General features: G+C 34.3%; 1 protein-coding gene across 2 annotated transcripts in view; it reads left to right on the plus strand.

The window, feature by feature from the left end:
• Smg5 (Smg5 nonsense mediated mRNA decay factor) overlaps positions 1-20,983 on the plus strand; it is a 241,817-nt gene that overhangs the window by 94,349 nt on the left and 126,485 nt on the right. For both annotated transcript variants that reach the window (XM_090373113.1, XM_090373114.1), the window contains exons 4-9: positions 5,491-5,656; positions 6,272-6,373; positions 10,496-10,655; positions 12,286-12,396; positions 18,823-18,897; positions 19,003-19,190. In XM_090373113.1, coding sequence (XP_090229239.1) covers positions 5,491-5,656; positions 6,272-6,373; positions 10,496-10,655; positions 12,286-12,396; positions 18,823-18,897; positions 19,003-19,190 — 802 coding nt within the window. The remainder of the gene's footprint in view (positions 1-5,490; positions 5,657-6,271; positions 6,374-10,495; positions 10,656-12,285; positions 12,397-18,822; positions 18,898-19,002; positions 19,191-20,983) is intronic.

The following is a 20,983-nucleotide window of genomic DNA, read 5'->3' on the forward strand; positions in this document are numbered from 1 at the left end:
TTAAGTACCATTCACTATATGATGTGTAGTAATTGCCGGTCATTGTGATCACATTTGTGAATTGAATTTTAATTCTATTAAACAGCGATTCTTATTAGAGAAAATAGGAGGAACATTATCCACAGGCTATAAAAGTAAAGACATATTAAGCACAAATTTACCCTTAAAAAAATAAATAATTCGTGAAAATCGGAAGAATTAATACGTACTGTAATATGTACGTACAAACTAGTTGACATTTCTGTTCACTGACATTTGTGGGTGGGGGTTAAAATTTAAAACAGTAAAAAGATAAGCAATCAATAACAAAGAACACGGCACACACAAAGTGCAAGTAACACAATATGCGCAAGTGAGAACGGAGTAACAAGTTATAAAGCTTTAAAAATAGGAATGAAGAGAAGATCTGAAAATTAATTTTTTTATATGATCGAAAATTTCATGGAAGTGTAAACACATTTCACCATAATAACCAACAGAATTCTAGCTGTCGGTATTATCGCAAATTCAGTAAGATCGAGTTTACTGTCCGTTTATGATAGATTTCAACTAACAGAAAAGCTCAATAAACAGGTGACTGCTAATCGTTTTTATTGTTTTATGGTTGTGACCTCTAGAATTTCGACTGAACCACGTGGTACCGTCGGAAACAATCGTAGAGTAATCTCCAGTGCTGCGGGCTCCTGCCCCAATTAAACAGCATGCTGTCCCAATTAAGTGAAGTGAACCCTGGCTATTTTCTCGATTGGTTTCTCTTTTTAAGATTTGCCCCAAATAAACGGCTGCCCCGATTAACCGGTGGCCCAATTAACCAAATCCACTGTATTTGGATCTTAGCAAGGCTTTTGATACTGTTGCTCATAATACTGCTGCACAAATTGGAGCAGTGTAGCATTGGAGGCAAATTGCTGCTGTGGATAAAGGGATGGTTGAGTGAGAGAAGACAGAGTGGTGATCAATAGACACTGCTCTTCGTGAACTAATGTTATTAGTGGATTCCCCCAAGATTCAGTTTTGGGTCCTTTGTTGTTTTCTTTATTTATTAATGATATTGATGATGGTATATCAGGCTTAATGTCCAAGTTTGCAGATGATATGAAGTTCGGCAGGGTTGTTAATGACAGTATGCTGCTGCAACAGGATCTAGAAAAGTTGGGCAGATGGGCTGAGAAGTGACAGCTGAAGTTTAACATTGACAAATGTAAAGTACTGTATATGGGAAGCAGTAACCCCCAGAGTAACGTATCAACTTTGTGGTACTATACTGAGGTAAAGAATGAAAAGGACCTGAGGTAATTGTGCAGGCAGATATGAAGTTTTCTGAGCAGTGCAGACAGTCTGCAAGAGTAGCTCATAGTGTCTTGTTAATGATATACAGGAATTTTTCTCACAGTGATAAGGAGGTAATTATCCCCTTGTATAAGGAAATGGTCAGGCCACACCTTGAGTACCGTGTACAGGTCTGGAGGCCTCATTTTAAGAAGGATGTAGAGCTGCTGTAATGGGTACAGAGAAGGGCAACAAGATTAGTGAATGGAACAAAGGGTTGCTCTTATGAAGAAGTGCCTAAGTTTTACAAATTACAGTGTCTGGAGACTAGGCACCTGCAAGGTGATCTGATTGAGGTGTAAAGCCTTGAATGGTTTGAGCATGCTCAATGCTGATGGAATTCTTCCTCTTGCTCAGATTAATCATCTGAGAGGGCATAAATTCAAATTGAGGAAAGACAGTTGTAGGATAGATGTGTGGAAGTTTGCCTTTAGCCAGCAGGTGGTTGATTGCTGGAACAAACTTCCATCTGTCATTGTAGAAGTTGATAGCTTAAATAGATTCAAGGCAGAATCTATTTAAGCTATCAACTATTATATTTAAGCTATTATATTTAAGAAATCTTATTTCTGTAGCTGATGCTATATATGTTTACTTTCTTGCATCATGTGCTTTACTAATGCTAAAAATGAGATGGATTCACCGTATTTTGATTTTTGCAAAAAATAGTAAAACTGCTGTAAAATCAATTTTTTTCTTAATTTCATTAAATAATATAGCTGTGATAAATACCTTACAGTAGTTTACTGTTATTGTTCAGTTACCCATCAAAAAAAAAGCAAACTTTATTCTGCAGGCTTTCATTTGCAATGCAGCACCTTGCATTGAAGCCAGAGATTACACCCCTCTCTCAATTCAGAAAGTAGTAAAGATTAATAAAAGAATTTTATATTAGTTTATTAAAAACTAATATAATTCAAGGTTTATTTTCAAATAAAATAAATTACACATTTTTGTTTCTAAATCGTCATTGCCAATAGAGACTAAAATGATGAGCTAAAATACTGCCCAACCTGTTTAATAAATTAATAAAGGCTGCCTTCCTTGTCATTCACAATTGCAAAAGACCAGTGAGAGAAAAGTACAAAGACAGCATATCATGAATGCAAAACAAGTCAAGTTAATGCCGTAAAACTTTAAATATGGTAAAAAAAAAAAAAAATTGCTACCTGTTAAAATTAAGGGTGGTTCATGTAGATTTGACCTTGCTGAATTCAATTATGGCAGCCATATTGCTGTAACACCCACCAATTTTAAGGGAGAAAGGATTAAAATCAAAAACTAAGTTTTAGTAAAAAAAAAGATTTCATATATTTTAAGAAAATGTTACATACAGTAATAGATATTGAACAGTGGGTCTGATGATCTTATTTTATCTACAGAAATGTTTATCTGATAACAAAACATTTATTCTGTTTTTTTTTTTTTTTTGCTTTTTATAATCGTCCATTGGTGTCTCCCATATATTTCCAACAGTAGTTTACCAACATGTTTGGGTTCCATTTTCCCTGTTATCTTTTTTTTTTTTTTTTTTTCCAGTTGAGAAATGTCGTTGTGAAACCTTTCACCATGTTCATTGGAGACTGCCCCCAAGTTTTTTTTTTGGGGGGGGGGGAACTAAATGCAAATGTAGGAGATGAAGCTTTAACAACATGTTGCATCCCAACACTCTGTATACTAAAATTAGTTCATCTACAATTTCACTGTAATTTTGTGATTTCTTATTGCCAAAAAAGTTTCAGAAGACAGTTTCAAATGCCTTCCAGGTTCTTATTTCTGTAGCATTTAATTTTTTAGTGAATTCCTCATTTTGAATAGCAGTTTGATTTGAGGATCCACAAAAATTCCCTCTCTTATATTGACCTCACTGAGTCAAGGAAACTTTTGCCTCAAACAGGAAAATCCTTCTCTTCCATCCATCGCTTTCACAAATATTTTTATCAAACCTAGCTTGGCATGTAATGGAGGTAAATAGATTTTTGACTTATCCAGCAAAGGAGGATGTGCTGCAATTTCCTGGCCTGGTGTATTTTCTGAATGGTCTGGCCATTTTTTTTTAAATTTTTTATTATTTTTTTTATCCTGTAGTGGCAATCGTTCGTTCAGCTGGCCCACTTGCATAAAAATCAGCAGTATTTAGTGTATCCATCTTGCAACCCAGCTGGCAAAGCTACCACTTTTAGGTTGTCACAGATATTCCATTTGTATTCTTGATAGCATATTTTTTGCAAAAGAACCTGTAGGTTCTTGTATCTTTCCTTCGTGTGAACTGCATATAGATGGAAACTTATTTCCATTATGGAGTAAAACTGCTTTGGATGAATCAGTGAAAAGCCTCCACTGCTTGAGCACATGCTCCAGATGTAACTTTTTCATTAAATCATGGACACTGTTACAATAAACCAAAGCACCATCCATGGGATAATAGGCACCCTTTTCAAGAAGTTTTCATTGCTGAAGCCATGATCCTAGTAATTGAGCCTTGGTTTTGGAGAGGTCCATATCTCTGACCAAATCATTCAATTCTGCCTGAGTGATTAGATGTGGCTTTGCAGTATCGGAATTTGAAAAGTCTGGATCTATACTCGTTCTGAGTTCTGCATCTTCTGGAGACTTCTTTTCTGATCCTGAATCAGAGTCAAGTCCATAAGTCTCTGGTGGCTCTAGCACTGGCATTGTATCATCGTGAGGAACCAACCTTGGAGCAGAATTTAAGTTAGGATACCCTACTTTATGCTTGAATTTCCTAGAAAAACCAGATATTGGTCATGCAAAAATGACAATCATTGATGTGGTCTCAAGTCCTGCCATATCACCAGAACAGCCAAAAGCATCAATTTATGACTACCTCTAAGCCAGCCTGTTGATTTCCTTGAACATGAGCTACCAGAAATCTTTCTAGCTCATGTTTTATCTTGATCTCTGACCTAACATCCAAAATAATCTTCCTAGGCTTTTCTCACAAGTTGTGCCAGTGGCTTCCACTGCAACTTTAATTTTTTTTTTTTTTTTTAATGAAAACCCCAAACACAAGGGGATAGTGAATAAGTTCAAGGAAGGACTCAACGTATGAAATTGAGGTGGGGTTTTTTTTTTTTTTTTTTTGGCTGATGCTACATAAGCTATGTGCTTGCTTTCTTGCATCACATGACTCCATTACTACTACTACTGTGGCTGCCAGAAAAAAACTCATGAGAACCACTGGTCTAGAGAGACAAATTTTGTAGTTGCCCTTCACCTCTTTTGCACTTGCATTGTGGATTGGGAAAATATTAGCCCTTTTCCATTTCAAGAGAATTGTCCCAGATATAACAGTCCAGGGAAAGAGTATTAAAAAAGTTACTGGAGCTAAGGGAAGGTAAGGTTCCTAAGGGTGGATGGTACACATATTGTTACATTAAAATTGGCTGTCAGTTATTTTACAGCAGTCTATTTCTTGTCAGATTCACCTGCTTCTTAGCAGCAGCTTACCTGTATCCATGCTCTTATTTTCTGTGATACCTGCTATTCTGATATGCCAACCTATCTCTTCTGTTAATTCCACTTCTTTGTTTCTGATCTTGATGGTTGCTCCAGTAGCATATTTAGTGCTGTATGTCCTAGTTCCCCAACTCCATAGCAGGAACCTTGTTGACTCCATTAATGTGTCAACCAGTATGTCTTGATTGCTTTGATGTCATACCATGGTGATAAGGTTTTAGCCTATAATGTATCCCATTTGGTCAGCTTAATCCAATATTGGCAGCCCATCCTCATTTGAAACCTCACCACGAAAAAGTGAGGGCTGGACATTGGATTTGGACACCATTTGGTTCTTCACAGACTAACTTAAGAGATATAAAGGGAGTCTCTTCCTGGTTGGATAGCCTTAGACCATACATTAAAAATTAATTTTTAAATTATCATCAGCATTGTCTATTATGAACACTTTACTAGTTATGCAGACACTGTGTACTTTTTAAATTGGCTGTATCATGACCACATATCTTATGAAAGATGTATATAGAACTTCCTCAGACAATTTCAAGTTTGTTTCACTGTCGGTTATTTATTGAGTATACAATAGGTAAGAGTTCACATTATTTTATTAATGGAATTGTTTAAAATTCCTAAAATATTTTCATCCTGTTTTTTCTCCCTCTTTGCGTGTGTTCTCTCCAGAAACTTCAAGGATCCTTACAAGCAGAAAATGGGTTAAAAGGTCATCTTTTGGCAGGTATTGGCAGTTATCATCATTTATTGCTGCGTTTGCAAACAGAGTTTCACCTTGACCTTCAAGGAAAAGTAGAAACACCTTTCATATGGCAGCAAAGAGGAGTTAAGAAAGGTAAGCAAAAAACTGACTAGGTTTTTAATCACTTATTTAACTGTCATTATTCTAAAATTTAAAAATAAACATTAGTGACATTCATTTCAATGACCAAAAACTCATAGGTACCCCATAGTTAGCCTATAAACAGTTGTCATTGACTTGCAGCATTTAAACTGGGCTGTGAAAATAGTATGTGTTAAAGATGCATTGGGGAGAGTTGGAATCTTTAATTCAGTTTATGAGGAATGGGTGATTAATCAATTGGGGAGGGGGTGGAAATAAAAAGGCAAGAAATAGTTTAAAAGGGGGTGCTCTATAATTTTATTCTTTATTTTATTACTTCAACGCAGTGGACATACATCACATTTTGTACATAAACAGAAATAAAAAAGTAACCAGTGATACAGATCAAAACCGAATATGATACTGGAGGAATACTAAAATGTCTGTTGTTCTAGCAGGTATCTTAAAATTTTTAAGTTTTTCTGTTTTAGCCTTATAAAATACCCCAAGCACACCTGCCACAGGATTAATAGAATCTTATATTTCTAGTAAATGTTCTTAAAATTAATTTTTTTAATGACAGCATAAAAGATAACTTTATTTTTTCTGAATTCTTTCTACATTTAGAACGCTGGAAAAAATATCAAAGATCTTTAGATATTGAAAGCAGTGCTTGCACTTGGGCTCATCAAGCTTGTCATCGTATTTTAATCTATCTTGGTGATCTGGGTGAGTAGTGAACATCCAAATTTGTAGACTAGTCCTTTAGTAGTAGATCAAAAAAGTTTGTCCATCCTAAAGATATTACATTTTATATTTCTTCTGGAAGTATTTATTTAAAATGGGTGTCAAACTCAGAAGTGTTTGTTTGAGGAGGTTGCAAAAACAAACCAGTGGCATTATAGAGAGATGTATTTCAAATATTTTCAAGTATATTTGAACTTCCCAAATACAGTAATCCATTTTCTGGCTAAGTTTAAAAAATTGGGAGAATTGGCAAATTTAGTTCATGCTACTCATTTGTCAGAATAGCATGTTAGACCTGAATGTACTAAATCAAAATTTCACTTCAGAGCTTTCACTCAGACTACATTGAGAAATTTATTGGACTGTGAATTGTCTTATTGCCCTTTGTGAGCAAGATTAACAACTCATGATAATAAATGTTTTACTCACTTTCAGAGTTTCACATTTTATACAGAAAACATTAATCTAAGGTAACAGCTCAAATAACATATTTATTGCTTAGTGAATGTTTTAGAATTTTTACATTGTTTGTATACATCAACATAAATTTTATCCACTTATATTTGTCATAAGTCACCTCAAAGAAAATTAAATGGATCAGGATTGTGACCTTTCAAAACATATGCACAGGTTGTTACCTGTGTGAAAATATTCCCCTCCCTGCACACACAGCCCACCCTTAAAAATAAAATAGTATTGCTCAAATCAAAGTAAACATATGAACATTGCCACGAAGTCTAAAAACAGTCTTAGAACAGTCTAAAAATCACATTTTAAATTGCATTAAAATTGAATTTTTGTATTAACATGCAAAACAATAAAACTGAACATTAAAATAAAAACTTTATCCCATGAGCCTTGCATCAAAAATTTTATCCCATGAACCATCCCCTAACCAAATTGATTGACAAAGCTCTTATCCCAAAATCCCTCCTATCTTGCCTTAGCAGAATTCTAGACACTTCCAAATTCACTCTTAGCTCTTTTTCCCAACATTTCTTCATAACATTAAGCAGAAATTGATTGCTTATGCATAATATGCAATCAGTTTCTGCATTATCATTTTCTTTTTTATCCTTATCTACAGTAATATCTCTTCTTTTTTTTTTTTTTTACCCTTAAAAGCTGATAATTACTCTACAGTGTCACTAGCTTTTGCCCATGGTAGACATATCCCTTAGTCCTATTTCACCTATCCTTATTAAATAATGTTTTCTCTTTCCTTGACAATATAAACACCAAGAATAACTACTTTGTGTGGGACTAGCACTATCTGCATTTGCCAGCTGCTTGATGCATGAGGGCTAGGTTCTCACATTGAGTTGGACAGCAAGAATGTAAGTACTTGATGAATCTCCACCTCAATTTAATGATTTAATTCCTGTAAGGGTTTTTAACTCTATTCTAGCTTAGCAATCAATCAAATCCATCCATCAGAGAATGAGGAAATTTCTGTAGTTTAAAAAATAGCTGAATTTTCTCATTTACGAATTTCCTCTTTGCACACATACAATGCTATTCCTTGTGGCATAAGGCATCGAGTTGTATAGCTGCCTTTGGCAGCTTCCCCCTGAGCTTGGGTATCTTCCTTGCCTTGAGTTATGCTTTTTCGTTCTAATCTGAAGCATAATTTTTTGTTAAAAAGTAAATTAATGCTTTAACACTATAGCACAGTACTACCACAGTAATACTGTGTGAATGTAAGTGAAAATATAATGACACTGTTCCCAGTTACAACAGTATTATATATTACATTTTTAAAGTATTTAAAATATTAACTGCACACAAATAATTACACATTGGTGAATTTTGTGAAATTTCACTCCATAGTATCCTCCTAACTTCAATTTACTTCTCAGAAGTTGTAAATTAAAGTTCTCAGAAACAACACACGCAATAACTTTACCACAAATATAAAACAGAACAATATCAAATCCACAAAATTTTACACAGAAATGAGTCCAATTGGTGGATGCAAAAAATATGACCACCAAAAAAGATGCACCAAGTGCATCTTTTTTATTGCTTACACAACAGTTTAGCATATTTTTTGTTCCTTGTTTTTTATTTATACTTAGTCTGGTGGCTACATAATAGCTTGAAGCAGTATTGATTTCTTTGGATTGAGCCTAAATTTTTATGATATGAAATATGTGGTATTTTATTAGTCAGTGGGTATATGTTACTGATTCTCAGCTTTTATGGCAAGATGATAATTATTGCCGGTGACATTTTGATTATGCAATATAATTTGAAAATACTACGTCTCTGTTATGCCTTTACTTATATGTTGTTCCTCAATTTGACCTTCTTCATAGTGTACTGCCTTGGTGCTAGTTCAGAACCATTTCAAAAACTGAAACCCTGAGGAAGTTTCAGTGTGTCCCTCCAATAACGTTAGATCGAAAACCTCATAAAGTGCTTTGCGAGGTTACCCCAAAACTTGGCTCTCCTCTGGAGGTTTGCAAATAGCAAAGATTCCATGGTTGACTTCAAGAATTTCCCTGGTGTTACAACCTATGTTGAGACTAGAATTTTCAGTTTTTTTTTTTTTTTTTTTTTTTTTGTTAATCAATTAGTAGTAGAAATTTATGTGGAATTGACACTTCTTGTTTTGCTAATACAGTGGATTCCGGTTAACTGGGGCTGCCGTTTATTTGGGACAAATCTTAAAGAACAGAACCCAATCAAGAAAATAGTCATGGGTTACTTTGCTTAATTGGGACAACATGCCGTTTAATTGGGGAAGGAGACCGCAACACTTTAGATTACCCTACGATTGTCTCCGACCATACCACATTGGCTGGTCGTATTTCTGGAGGTTAGCAGGTTCCGGTTTATTGGGCTTTTCCGTTAGTGCAATCTATTATAAATGTAGTAAACTCAATCTTATTGAATTTGTGATAATACCGACACCTGGAATTCTGTGGGTTTTTACGTTATTATGGTGAAATGTGTTTCCCCTTCCATGAAATCTCCAATCATATAAAAAACATAAATTTTCAGATCTTCTCTCTGTTCCTATTTTTTAGGCTTCGTAACTTGTTACTCTGTTCCCACTTACACGTATCGTGTTAGTTTCAATTTGTGAATGCTGTGTTCTTTGTTATTGATTGCTTATCTTATTTACTCTTTTAAATTAAACCCCCCCCCACCAAATGTCACTGAACAGAAATAACAACTAGCAAGTGTAAATTCATTTTTATTTTGATAAGCTGCGGAAAATATTCTTCCGATTTTCACTTATCATTTAATTTTTTAATTGATAAGGTAATAAAGTGTAAATTTGTGCTTAATATATCTTTACTTTTATAGCCTGTGGATAATATTCCTCCTATTTTCACTTATTAGAATCGCTGTTTAATAGAATTAAAATTTAATTCTCAAACGTGATCACAATGACGTATCGTATAGTGAATATACTTTACTGTGGTGAGTCCACCGTAATGTGATTTGATCTCACAAAGAATCAGTCATAAAGCAGGAGTCCACTTTATTTTTAACTATTTACGTGAAACTTCGCATAATCGAGGCAGTCACTTAATCGGGCCAAAATAACCCGAATCCACTGTATAAAGTAATAGTTGCTGTTTTGGCATGGCCCTAACTATAGTATGTGAAAGAAATCATTTATAATTTTGTTGTTGGGGGTCTTATTTTGTTTTATGTTGCAGTAAAAATAATCTAGTAATGATTCTGTTTGAGGACCAGAGACCACAATCCTTTCTTTCCCCCCCCCCCCTTTTTGTTTAAATCCTCTAGGGAATTTATTTATTTGTAGGTGGTAAAACTTGTTTTTTTTTTTTTTTAGTCTTAAAGCAAAAAAAAAAAAAAAACTTTTTTATGAGTAACACTAATTTCTGTCTCTTTTAGCATACTTAAAAAATGTGCTTTAAAAATATATGAAAATTATGTTAAGAGTAATTTTATTACAGTATAGTTTAGGGCTAAAGTCTCAGACTATGTAAATACTAATGTACAAGTTAGTGCATTTGCATCATTTCTGTACATAGTCAACTACATAAGTAGTTATAAATTACTTTTTATTTATTTCAATTATTTTTACATAACTAAATTACTAAGAAGTGATTTTTATGCTTTCAGCACGGTATATTTCTGATATGGGATATCCAGAGAGTTGTCATCTTGCTGAAAGATATTATCATCAAGCCCTGTGTATCGATCCAACTATTGGGGTTCCACATAATCAGTTAGGGTCCATTACAAGCTGGGGATGTGAAGCAGCTTATCATTATATGCGATGGTAAGAAATGTTTGAGAATTGATTGGGTATGAACAATACAGTAAATCCTCAATGTTTATAATTATTGTGTGTCGTCTCTTTGTAAGGTTTACATATATAACAAAACTACTCATGAACAGTTTCAATTGTTTGTGAGTAGTTTCTCTTCAAGCCTGTATTTCATTTACAGGATATATATGTATATATATATATTTTTTTTTTTTTTGTATCTCTGTAATTATACCATACCTTAAATGTTGTGATAGCACAACATTTAAGTTGTATTACACTTTCCACACATTTGCAAAAATTCTTAACAAAATGGAGAATGATTCCTGTATGTCACTTATTGATTGATGAAAAAGTATATGTTGATTTTATAACAAATGTAAATGAATCTCTAAAAGAAATCAGACCATCCACTTGGAATATATGCTGGAGGTAGCTGTCACCTGATGTTGAAATTTTGACTGTTGTTAAACCCTGGTAATAACCGTGCTTGTTTTTGTTACAATAAGGATCGTTATTGTCAGGGCTCAACAAACACACTGACCAGTCTGGGGATGTTTAATACTATTCCAACAACTTGTACTATGGTGTCCATTATCAACTTATGAGGGCAGTGTATGTATAGCTACAAACTAGTGTACTGTTGTTTTGTATATTTATCAGTGATATTGATGAAGGTATATCAGGCTTAATGTTGAAGTTTGCAGATGATACAAAGGTTGACAGGGTTGTTAATGACAGTAATGGCAGTGTGCTACTGCAACAGGATCTAGATAATTTGGGCAAATGGGCTAAGAAGTGGCAACTGAAGTTTAACCTTGACAGATGCAAAGTACTGCATATGGGTAGAAGTAACCCCAGAGAAATGTACCAACTGTGTGGTACTACACTTAAGGTGGTAGAAAATGAAAAAGACCTGTGAGTAATTGTGCAGGCAGATATGAAGTTTTCTGAGCAATGCAGACAGGCTGCCAGGGTAGGTCATGGGGTTTTGTCAATGATATATAGGAATTTTGCTAGCAGGGAAAAGGAGGTGATTGTGCCTCTGTATAAGGCAATGGTCAGGCCACGCCTTGAGTACTGCGTAGGTCTGGAGGCCTCATTTTAGGAAGGACGTAGATTTACTTGAACGTGTACAGAGAAGGGCAACAAGATTGGTGAGGGGAATGAAGGGATCCTCTTACCAAGAGAGGCTTAAGTTCTGCAAATTGCAGTGGCTGGAGACTAGGCACCTGCGCGGTGATCTGATTGAGGTGTATAAGGCCTTGAATGGGTTGAGCACGCTGAATTCTGATATAGATGTGCGGAAATTTGCCTTTAGCCAGCAGGTGATTAATTGCTGGAACAAACTTCCATCTGTCGTTGTGGAAGTTGATAGGTTGAATAAATTTAAGGAGGAACTGGACAGGCAATTGAAGGGAATGGTGTGATATTTTTTTTTTTTGGCTGATGCTGCATAAGCTCATACACATGCTTTCTTGCATCACATGCCACTACTACTACTACTACTACTACTGTTTTGTATTGTTAATTCTTTCATCTTTTTAATTATTCAATTTATTTATTAACAGTGCAGTATTAAAAACTAAATATGCAGTATTCTTTTGTTGTATCTTAATTGAACTTCCTAAAAACATTCTAGCCTTTTGAGTCCCAAGAAATTTGATGGTGCAGAAGGAAATCTTATAAGAGTTTTTGAAAAGAATAGTTTGTCATTTCAAGAAATGCAGAATATTGAAGGTTCTCCTGATGGGTAAGTTATATCTTAAATAACTCTGGCTAGTTACTTAAACTTACTGAGCTTGTTCCACCTTTTTGCATTGCTAAATTCCAATATGCTGGAATCCAAATGCAAGGAAGAGAGAAATAGGTTATTCAGCAAGTTGGGTGATGTAATCATTGCATTATATTTCGGGTGTTTGATTTTTCCTAAAACAACATTGGTATTTTCCATTTTATATTTTTAATATGAGACATGAATAAATGTTTTAGAATAATCTATTTCAATAAGCCTAATGCTTGTTAGAATAATTTATTTCAAAAGTGTAATGTTTGTTAGCAAAATGGTGTGCTAACAGTATAACTTTTACAAATTTGAATTGCCTTGTGCGGCAGGGGGCATTTAGATTTGCCCATTCATGGCACATGACATATTTCTAACATAATATGTGGCTAGTTGCAGGAATAACGCAAAATTTTACAATCCATGGTTTTTTATATATATGTATAAAATAAAATATACTTTTAGAGAAGTGTAAGTTAAGTAAAAATTAATGTAATAATATGAGGTTAAACAAATTTCAACTAATAACATAGAAAAGATAAAGAATATATAAATAAATAATCATAAACTGAGATACATATTATCAGTTAGCCACACAGTTTAGTACATGTTTGTTAACATTTTCTGTTTTAAATTTTGTGCATCTAGACTGAATGTCAGTGGCTTTGATACTTTATAAATGGAACATTGGAGTGAAAGAAACTGTGTTATTGTAAACTATGTTGAAATACTGTAATGTACTTACAGTATCCAGACAGTCCACATATAGATAGAAAAAGAGACTGAGTAAGGTGTGTCAGTTAACTATGATGAATAATAATTAGCACCCCCTAAATTTTATACTAATGCTATTGATTAAATTTACCATTTTAAATTATAAGCGATCCCAGAGGAGTTTAGAGATTCAACCATTTTGATATATAAAAAATAAATGTAGATGTACAAAAATAATATAAAAATAGAATAAAATAATAAAATGAAAGGTAAGAGTATTTCTATTTGGAGAAGGTGTTTTCAACTCATGCTACCGAATAGAACAACACAGATGGCTTAGTGCTGAGATTGTTATATACATTATATACAGGTGGTGTAATGGAAAATTCCAGTGTGTGATATATGGCTATATTGCATTTTTTAGTGTGAAGTTTTAGCTTAAATAAGTGTTTATTTGGTCAAGGTTGCATTTCATATAGAACCTGAAATTTAGACAAATATTATTTCTAATTAATTTTTGATATAGTTTTATAAGTGCTTGTATTAATATGACCTGATTGCTACAAATACATGCATATCTAGTACATTGTGCTGAAATAATGTCTGTGAATTTTACGCAAAATATTATAATCCCAGAGACAGAGGTATGCAGTTTGAAATTTAAGTGCATTTCTTTTATCATATAGGTTTACCTAACTTTTTCATTTACATCTTTTTGTGTAATCTCTAAATCTAGGAAGATTAAGATGTTGGTGTTGTTGCTAGTTTTTTTTTTTTTTTTTTTAGTGTGAGTTCTTCAGGGTAGATTTATTTTTTGTATTTTGTCAAAATCACAGTTGAAAACAGCCAGGTCGTTGACGAATCAAAATGCAGTTGATCCTATGTCATTTTGTTTTTGGAACTGTGATTCAAAGTAGTGGGTAAAAATAAGTTTGTGATAGTGGAAACGATTTCTTGTGCCCATTGATATCCTTTACTTTGTTTGCATATCCCCTCCCCTATATAATTGTTAAAGGTGCCTAATTTGCATAAGATGTTCCAAATTTTATAATTGATCCATGTAATGTTTCTGTACTCTATGTATAGCGTGCCTAACACGTTTTAGTCTAGAATGTGGGATTGAGGTTAATACATTTTGAAAAGCAAAGGTAGATTTCTGCTCTGTAGATTTCATTATTAGCATTTATGTATTCAAGTACTGAAATATTATTAAGGATCAGTGCAAATTTTTTGCTGGGATTGTAATGGCCACTGTTTTTGCTAATAGTAATAAATCTAAATCCCATTGGTTGTTTGTAGAATTTTGCAATCATATAAACTGTGCACCACGCACGCACATACGTGCACAGTTCAGTCCAATCTCCTTAAACAAAAGCCCCTTCCCATAGATCATGGGGTGTGCTGAGAGTCTAATAGGTACTGCAGAGGGACAGAATGTTATGCTCTACCCTCTCAATAATGTCCATGTTATTGAAAGGATAGTACTACCCTAACATTAATATCCAGGCACATTGCCAGTTTTTTGTAAATGTTTTTTGATAATTTTCGCCATTCAGAAAAGTGGCTATGAGTTCAGCTCTGGTTTTTTTTTTTTTTTTTTTGATACTCTCTCCTCACATGCACCTGAAAATCCAATTCATTCATTACAGAGATTTGCTGTAGGATTGAGGTCAGGGCTCTGTTCTGGCTAGTACAAATTTTCAGCATGTATCCTAAAACCTATTCATCACAAAGCAAGCAGTGTGACATGGAGTGTTGTCCTGCTGATACAGGTATGGGCCTTCTCCAGTATTCTGTGACAACATGGGTAATGCATTGTTGACCGGAAAGTTTAGCTAGACCTCAGCATTTGTGGTTTTGTCCAAAACAGCCAATGGTCCCAAACCAAACCATGAAAAGCAGCCTCAGATGATCATTCTATTTCTGCCAAACTTCATTGTCAGGTTGATACAGTCTGGTAGACCATGTACCATCACTGCAAAGCACACCTTTCCATTGATCTATGATCCAAGAACAGCAGACCATACACCAAGCTAATTGAAATTTGGTATTAGTCAGGGTGATTAGTGGCTTGTGGACAACTACATGACCACGGTAACCCATATCATGTGATATCCTGCATTCTGCGGCGCCTCCATAGCCAGGTGGGCAGGAGCAGTAGTACATAGCGTACGCTTCTTGATTAGACTGGGGTTCAAGCCCGTGACCACCAAATACGGAGGATGCGGAAAGGTGAGGGAATGACCACCGCATATCCCCAGAGCAATATGGCCTTAGTTGCTAATGCTCCTAAAAACCAAATAACAAACCTGCATTCTGCAATAGTGCTGACATGTGTCCCAGTCATCTCACTATGGGGTTGTGTGTGTGCTGCAACAACATTGGCCTACATTCTGAACGTACAATTCTTTCCAGGGCTCTGCATCATATTTTATCAGCTTCAGAGGTTTTTCAGATTATTTTGTGACAATTTCTGCACCAATCTGCTTCCATTTGCAGATCACTAAACCAGTCATCAACATAGGGATCTTCAGCACCACTGAAATGTCACCTATAGACCAATTGCTTGTTTGGCACTGTATTACCATTCCATGATGGAAGTCTGTTAACTCTGTTGATCGTGGCATCTTGCATTCACAATTTTACTGCTGTTTTGTAAATGTTCTCTGATGTTTTTCACTATTCAGCTATAAAAGTGACTGAGTTCAGCCCTGTGGGTTTTTTTTTTTTTTTTTTCGTTTTGGATAGTCTCTCCTCCAGAGGTTTGCTGTAGGATTGAGGTCAGGGCTCTGGGCTCTCAAAGACCTATGAGATATTTATAGTTGCTGACACATGCTTGGGTAAGATGTGACCAACTATCAACAGAGTTGTGTCCAGATATTGATGAGGGCAGCGTGTATACATATGCAGTGTTGTGTGTGGACATGTTACCACCTCTGTAGGTTTTCATTTTTCCTGTGCATTTTTTGGACTTGGTTTCATACCGCTTTGAAGATTGTGTTTATTGTAAACTAGCATTTATTTTACCATTTATTATTAATTATCTAAATGTTTAATAATTGTGAACGTGAATGTGTGAAAAGTGCAAGAAAAATACAGCATTGAAACAAAGATAAAAATACTTGATAGACTTCAGCATTTTTAACATGTGTATTGTTTTTCCCTTAACCCTAATATTTTATGGGACCTTGGTTATTTATTGCCAAGGGTTTCCTGGGCAATAAATAACCAAGGGCAATAATTAAATAACAGTAGCCAATTTTGAGCATCCAAAAGTTTATTTTCATGCTGTCCTTCAGGAAAGAGATGTAAAAATAATGCTTAATTTCTTAATACCTTAATTTAGTTACTATTAAGACTTATTTCATTTTTAATAAATTACTGAATTTTCCACCTTCAGCTGTGGACTCAGATAGGAAATAACTTCAATTTATATGATACTACATAGATGTTATATTTGCTGTAAAGTAAGTATTTCTTTTGACAGAACTAAGAAAACACTGTTATTCTCATTTAAAGAAGCACCATTTGTAAAATGAATTATCAGTATCAGTGTGTTTTGTCTTGGGATTCCATACTCCTCTCCTCCACATATGATGTTTCATCATTCACTATATCTTTACTTTCAAAAGGGTGTAAAGTCTTGTTTCCAAGAGGCATGGCATTGTTAAAACTTATCTTATCACCTAAGACATACAGTCAGTCCTCGTATAACACGTGTTTACACTACACGAATTCGATCATACACGATTTATAAATAGGGGAACGATATCTTATATAACACGAACCGAATTCGCTTATGCACGATTCGCCTTTGTGTTTACAAGAAATGGCAGTCGAACGCAGAATCACCCCAACCGAATGCAACACGATAGGAATGAAGAGAAGATTTTGAAAATGTATTTGTTTTTTATATCAGTAAAGGGGAAACACATTTCACCATAATAACGTAAAAACCAACACAATTCCAGCTATCGGTATAATCGCAAATGCAATTAGATCGAGTTTACTACCAGTTTATAACAGATTCCACTAGCAGAAACGCAATTGGAAATTATTTTTACTGTTTTATGGTAGTAACCCCCAGAAATGTGTTTTAGTAAAATGTGAGGTGTTAATAGTGTATCTCTGCCTTTACGGTGTTGTTTATTCAGTTGCTACACATGGGCAGCTTTGTTTATGTGTATCAAGCGTGCCTCCTCGTTTTGTTAATTGTGCTTTACTCCCTAAAGAGTAAAATACTTAAAAGGTGTGAAAAGGAAGCGTCCTGGTGAAGACACTGCAGATTCGGAGAGAAAAAAAAAAAAGCAATATCGATAAACAGAGGCGGACTGGGTCAAAAATTCTTACCCGCGAAAATTTATAGTGGCCTCATACTATGGTTTATGGCCAAAAATCACACCGGCCTCCGGCCCACCGGGATTTCCCCGGTAAGGCTTATGGCCAGTCCGCCTCTGTCGATAGAGAAAAAATATGAAATTATGAAACGCTTTGAGCAAAATGAAAGACCATGTAATATTGCCCGTGCTACAGGCCTAAATGAGGCAACGCCAAGAATTACAAAGAATGCAGAGAAAAAAAAAAAAAACTTTCATAGCAGGAACAACTCAAAGTATAATTTAAAATCCATTAGATTAAGACACCAAGAATTGGAAGAGATGGAACGGCTGTCATCTGTTTGGATAGAAAATCAAACAAAAAACAAGTTTGCTTACGATAGAAGCAAAAGCATTAGCAATATTTTATTACATAATAGTTGTAATAAAATACTTACGTATTTTATTACGATTATTTATTGTGTTTGGTAATGTTTTGGTTACAAATGTGCGTTCAATCTTAGGTGGCTGGCACATAACCCTATTTTTCCCATAGGGCCTGTTGTTTATATTGCACGATTTTGCATTGCACGAGGGTTTCTAGGAACACAACTATCATGCTATACGAGGACTGACTGTACTTCTAATGTTACTTCATTTAATCCAAATTATGGACCAAGAGGAAAAAATTTAATTAAAAAATACTTACTGACAACTTCATAAGCTCTTCTTCTTGATTAGACCAGGGTTCGAGCCCGTCACCACCAAATACGGAGGATGCGGAAAGGTCAGGAAATGACCACCGCATATCCCGGAGCAATATGGCCTTAGTTGCTAATGCTCCTAAAAACCAAATAACAACAATAACAACAACATCATAAGCTCTTAAAGTTATGGTATAAAAGCAGTTTGGTTATCTACATTAGTTATGAAAAATCCACTTTGGTTATGAAATAGTATTTTTCAAAAAATAGTTTTTCTAAAGATAAAATATGAAATTATTTTACCTTTAGTGACTATATAATATAGTTTATGAGTAAGAAAAAAAATATGAGAAATTGTCATAAATGGCTTGAGCTATAAATGTTTAAAATTTGTGATAAAAATTATCCTGAATGGTGTTTCAAATTCTTTTTATGAATAAAGTAGTTGTAATATTCATTTCATATTGTTTTTGTCAAAAATTATTGAACAAAAACTACTTTACCACTTTTTGGATTAGATCCCTATTAAAAACAGATAAAATGAGCAAGTTGTTTCTGTTAATTTTTTACATCAATTTTTAATTTCTTAAAATCACTGTAAATACTTTGTTTTAATGATAAAGATATGATAATAACTACATATCGGTATTAATCTGTTTCAGGGTATTCAGAGTTGCCATATTTTTAACAAGGTTTTTGAAGTTATGTGAACAGTTCTTTTTGTCTCAGGATGAAGAGTAAGTAAAGTAATGTAATGCAGTTAATCTGGTTGATTAAATATGTTAAAATTTTTTAAAACACTATTAATGAGATTTTGTGGTTTTTTTTTTTTTTTTTTTTAGTTCTCAAGCCCTCTGTCAAGACACTTTACAAGATTTTGACAAATGCATGCAGTTTCGTACTTGTAATTATACCCAGAATGATGCTAATAACATGAATGAAACAAAAGAAATGGATTTCCTCAGTGATGAACTCATTTTCAAAGTAGTAGTAATGTCAATGATGTGTATGGCAAGGTTACAGGAGAAAGGTTAGTTAGTCAGCTGCAGTTTTTTAATTTAATTATATTCTGTAAGAAATAGAAGTAATAAGTATGCTTTCACCATAATATAAAAAAATAACATCCCAGCGTGTGTATGTGTGTGCCTGCATGCATGCACACATATACATACAGTACAACATTGATGTTTGTTGATTATTAGTGGGAAGCAGTATGTGAATTATTCAAAAGTCTAGAAGATTGAGGGATAAGTTTTATGCAGAAATTAACAACCTGTACAGTACTAAACATATAAACTGCTGCAGTGTTAAATAAAAAATTGTTGCATTGGGCCACTTTTTTTTTTTTTTGTTTGTTTGTTTGTTATTACTATTATTGTGCTTAATTCTGTGTACTCGCCACTCACGTGATGAAAATGAAAAAAAAATAATAATAATTTTTTTTTTTTTTTTTGAGACCTGCTCCACAGGCTTGAGACCCAGTTGTAAAAAATGTTACTTCTGGCCATGAGATATATACTGCTTGTCTCATACAGCTTTGTTTTCATTTATGAGTTCTCTTCCTTTACCAGATTTAAGAGTTGTACACACATTTTACAGATTATTTTAACATTCATCGGTTGATTAATAGTGTTAACGCCTCTGTGTCGTCAACTTAGTCTTGTTAGATATTAATTCTGTTATTTCCACTCAAAGCTATTCTTTGAAACATAGTTAATATTGACCCTGTCATTAAATAGCAATAAGCATTAAAGACAGTAATTAGGGATTTCCTAATCCTTTGCCAGCCTGCACACCAACCCTGATGTGCAGAGTATGGGAGCAATGGTCACCCTAGGCTTCCACTACACAAGAATCCTGGATCCAGAATAAAACCTGGCCCTAGCAGCATGATCTGACGATTGGTATCGGTAAGATCCTGAACCAGCCTGCACATGAACCCTGATGTTGAGGTTCTAATATAGCTTCTACTATATAAGAACCCGGGATCCAGGATAAAAACATGACACTATCCTATTGGTTAATAGGATAGCTTGTATGCACAAAGTTTCTGGTAGCGTCAGCAGGTATGAATTTAATCTCTTTGTATTACCTTAGATTTCCTGTTTTCTATTGTAAAAGCAATTCAAAACTTAGTACTTTAGAATCGTAAAGCTTTACAAATTGTAACTGTAATATCCTAAAATATTCAAATTTGTAGCCCTTTCTGTTCTCCCCACAGCATGGCACCTCCGTAGCCAGATGGGCAGGAGCAGCAGTGCATAGCACACGTTTCTTGATTAGACCGGGGTTCGAGCCCGTGACCACCAAATACAGAAGATGTGGAAAGGTTGGAATGACCACCGCATATCTCCGGAGCAGTTATGGCCTTAGTTGCTAATGCTCCTAAAAATCCAAATAACAACAACCCCACAGCATGGTCTGATGGTATCGGTAAGATACCCAAAACATCACCGTATTAAACTATATTATAATTAATAATATAGTTATTATATTATAATAATGTAAGTTTATTAGGCAAACATCCTAATAAACTATATTATTAATTTCACATGATATAAGTAAGAGTGATACGAATATAATAATAACCTTTATGTAAAAATATTTCATAAATTTTAAGATACATCAGTGCTTACTTCAATATTCACGAGTATTTTTTTTATTCCAATGACCCCATAAAAATCATGTTGAAGTTGATATCGAAAAAAATAAAAGTTGATGCTGGTTGTTGCATTTTTAATGAGCAATGGCCAATTAATTACTTTTTTGCACTGCACAATGATACTTACATGTCTTATTTGCAATGAAACCGTGTCGGTTTTC

This window comes from Mastigoproctus giganteus, chromosome 5 (genome assembly GCF_048544385.1).
Source record: "Mastigoproctus giganteus isolate SK-2022 chromosome 5, ASM4854438v1, whole genome shotgun sequence".
Lineage (NCBI taxonomy): Eukaryota > Metazoa > Arthropoda > Arachnida > Uropygi > Thelyphonidae > Mastigoproctus > Mastigoproctus giganteus.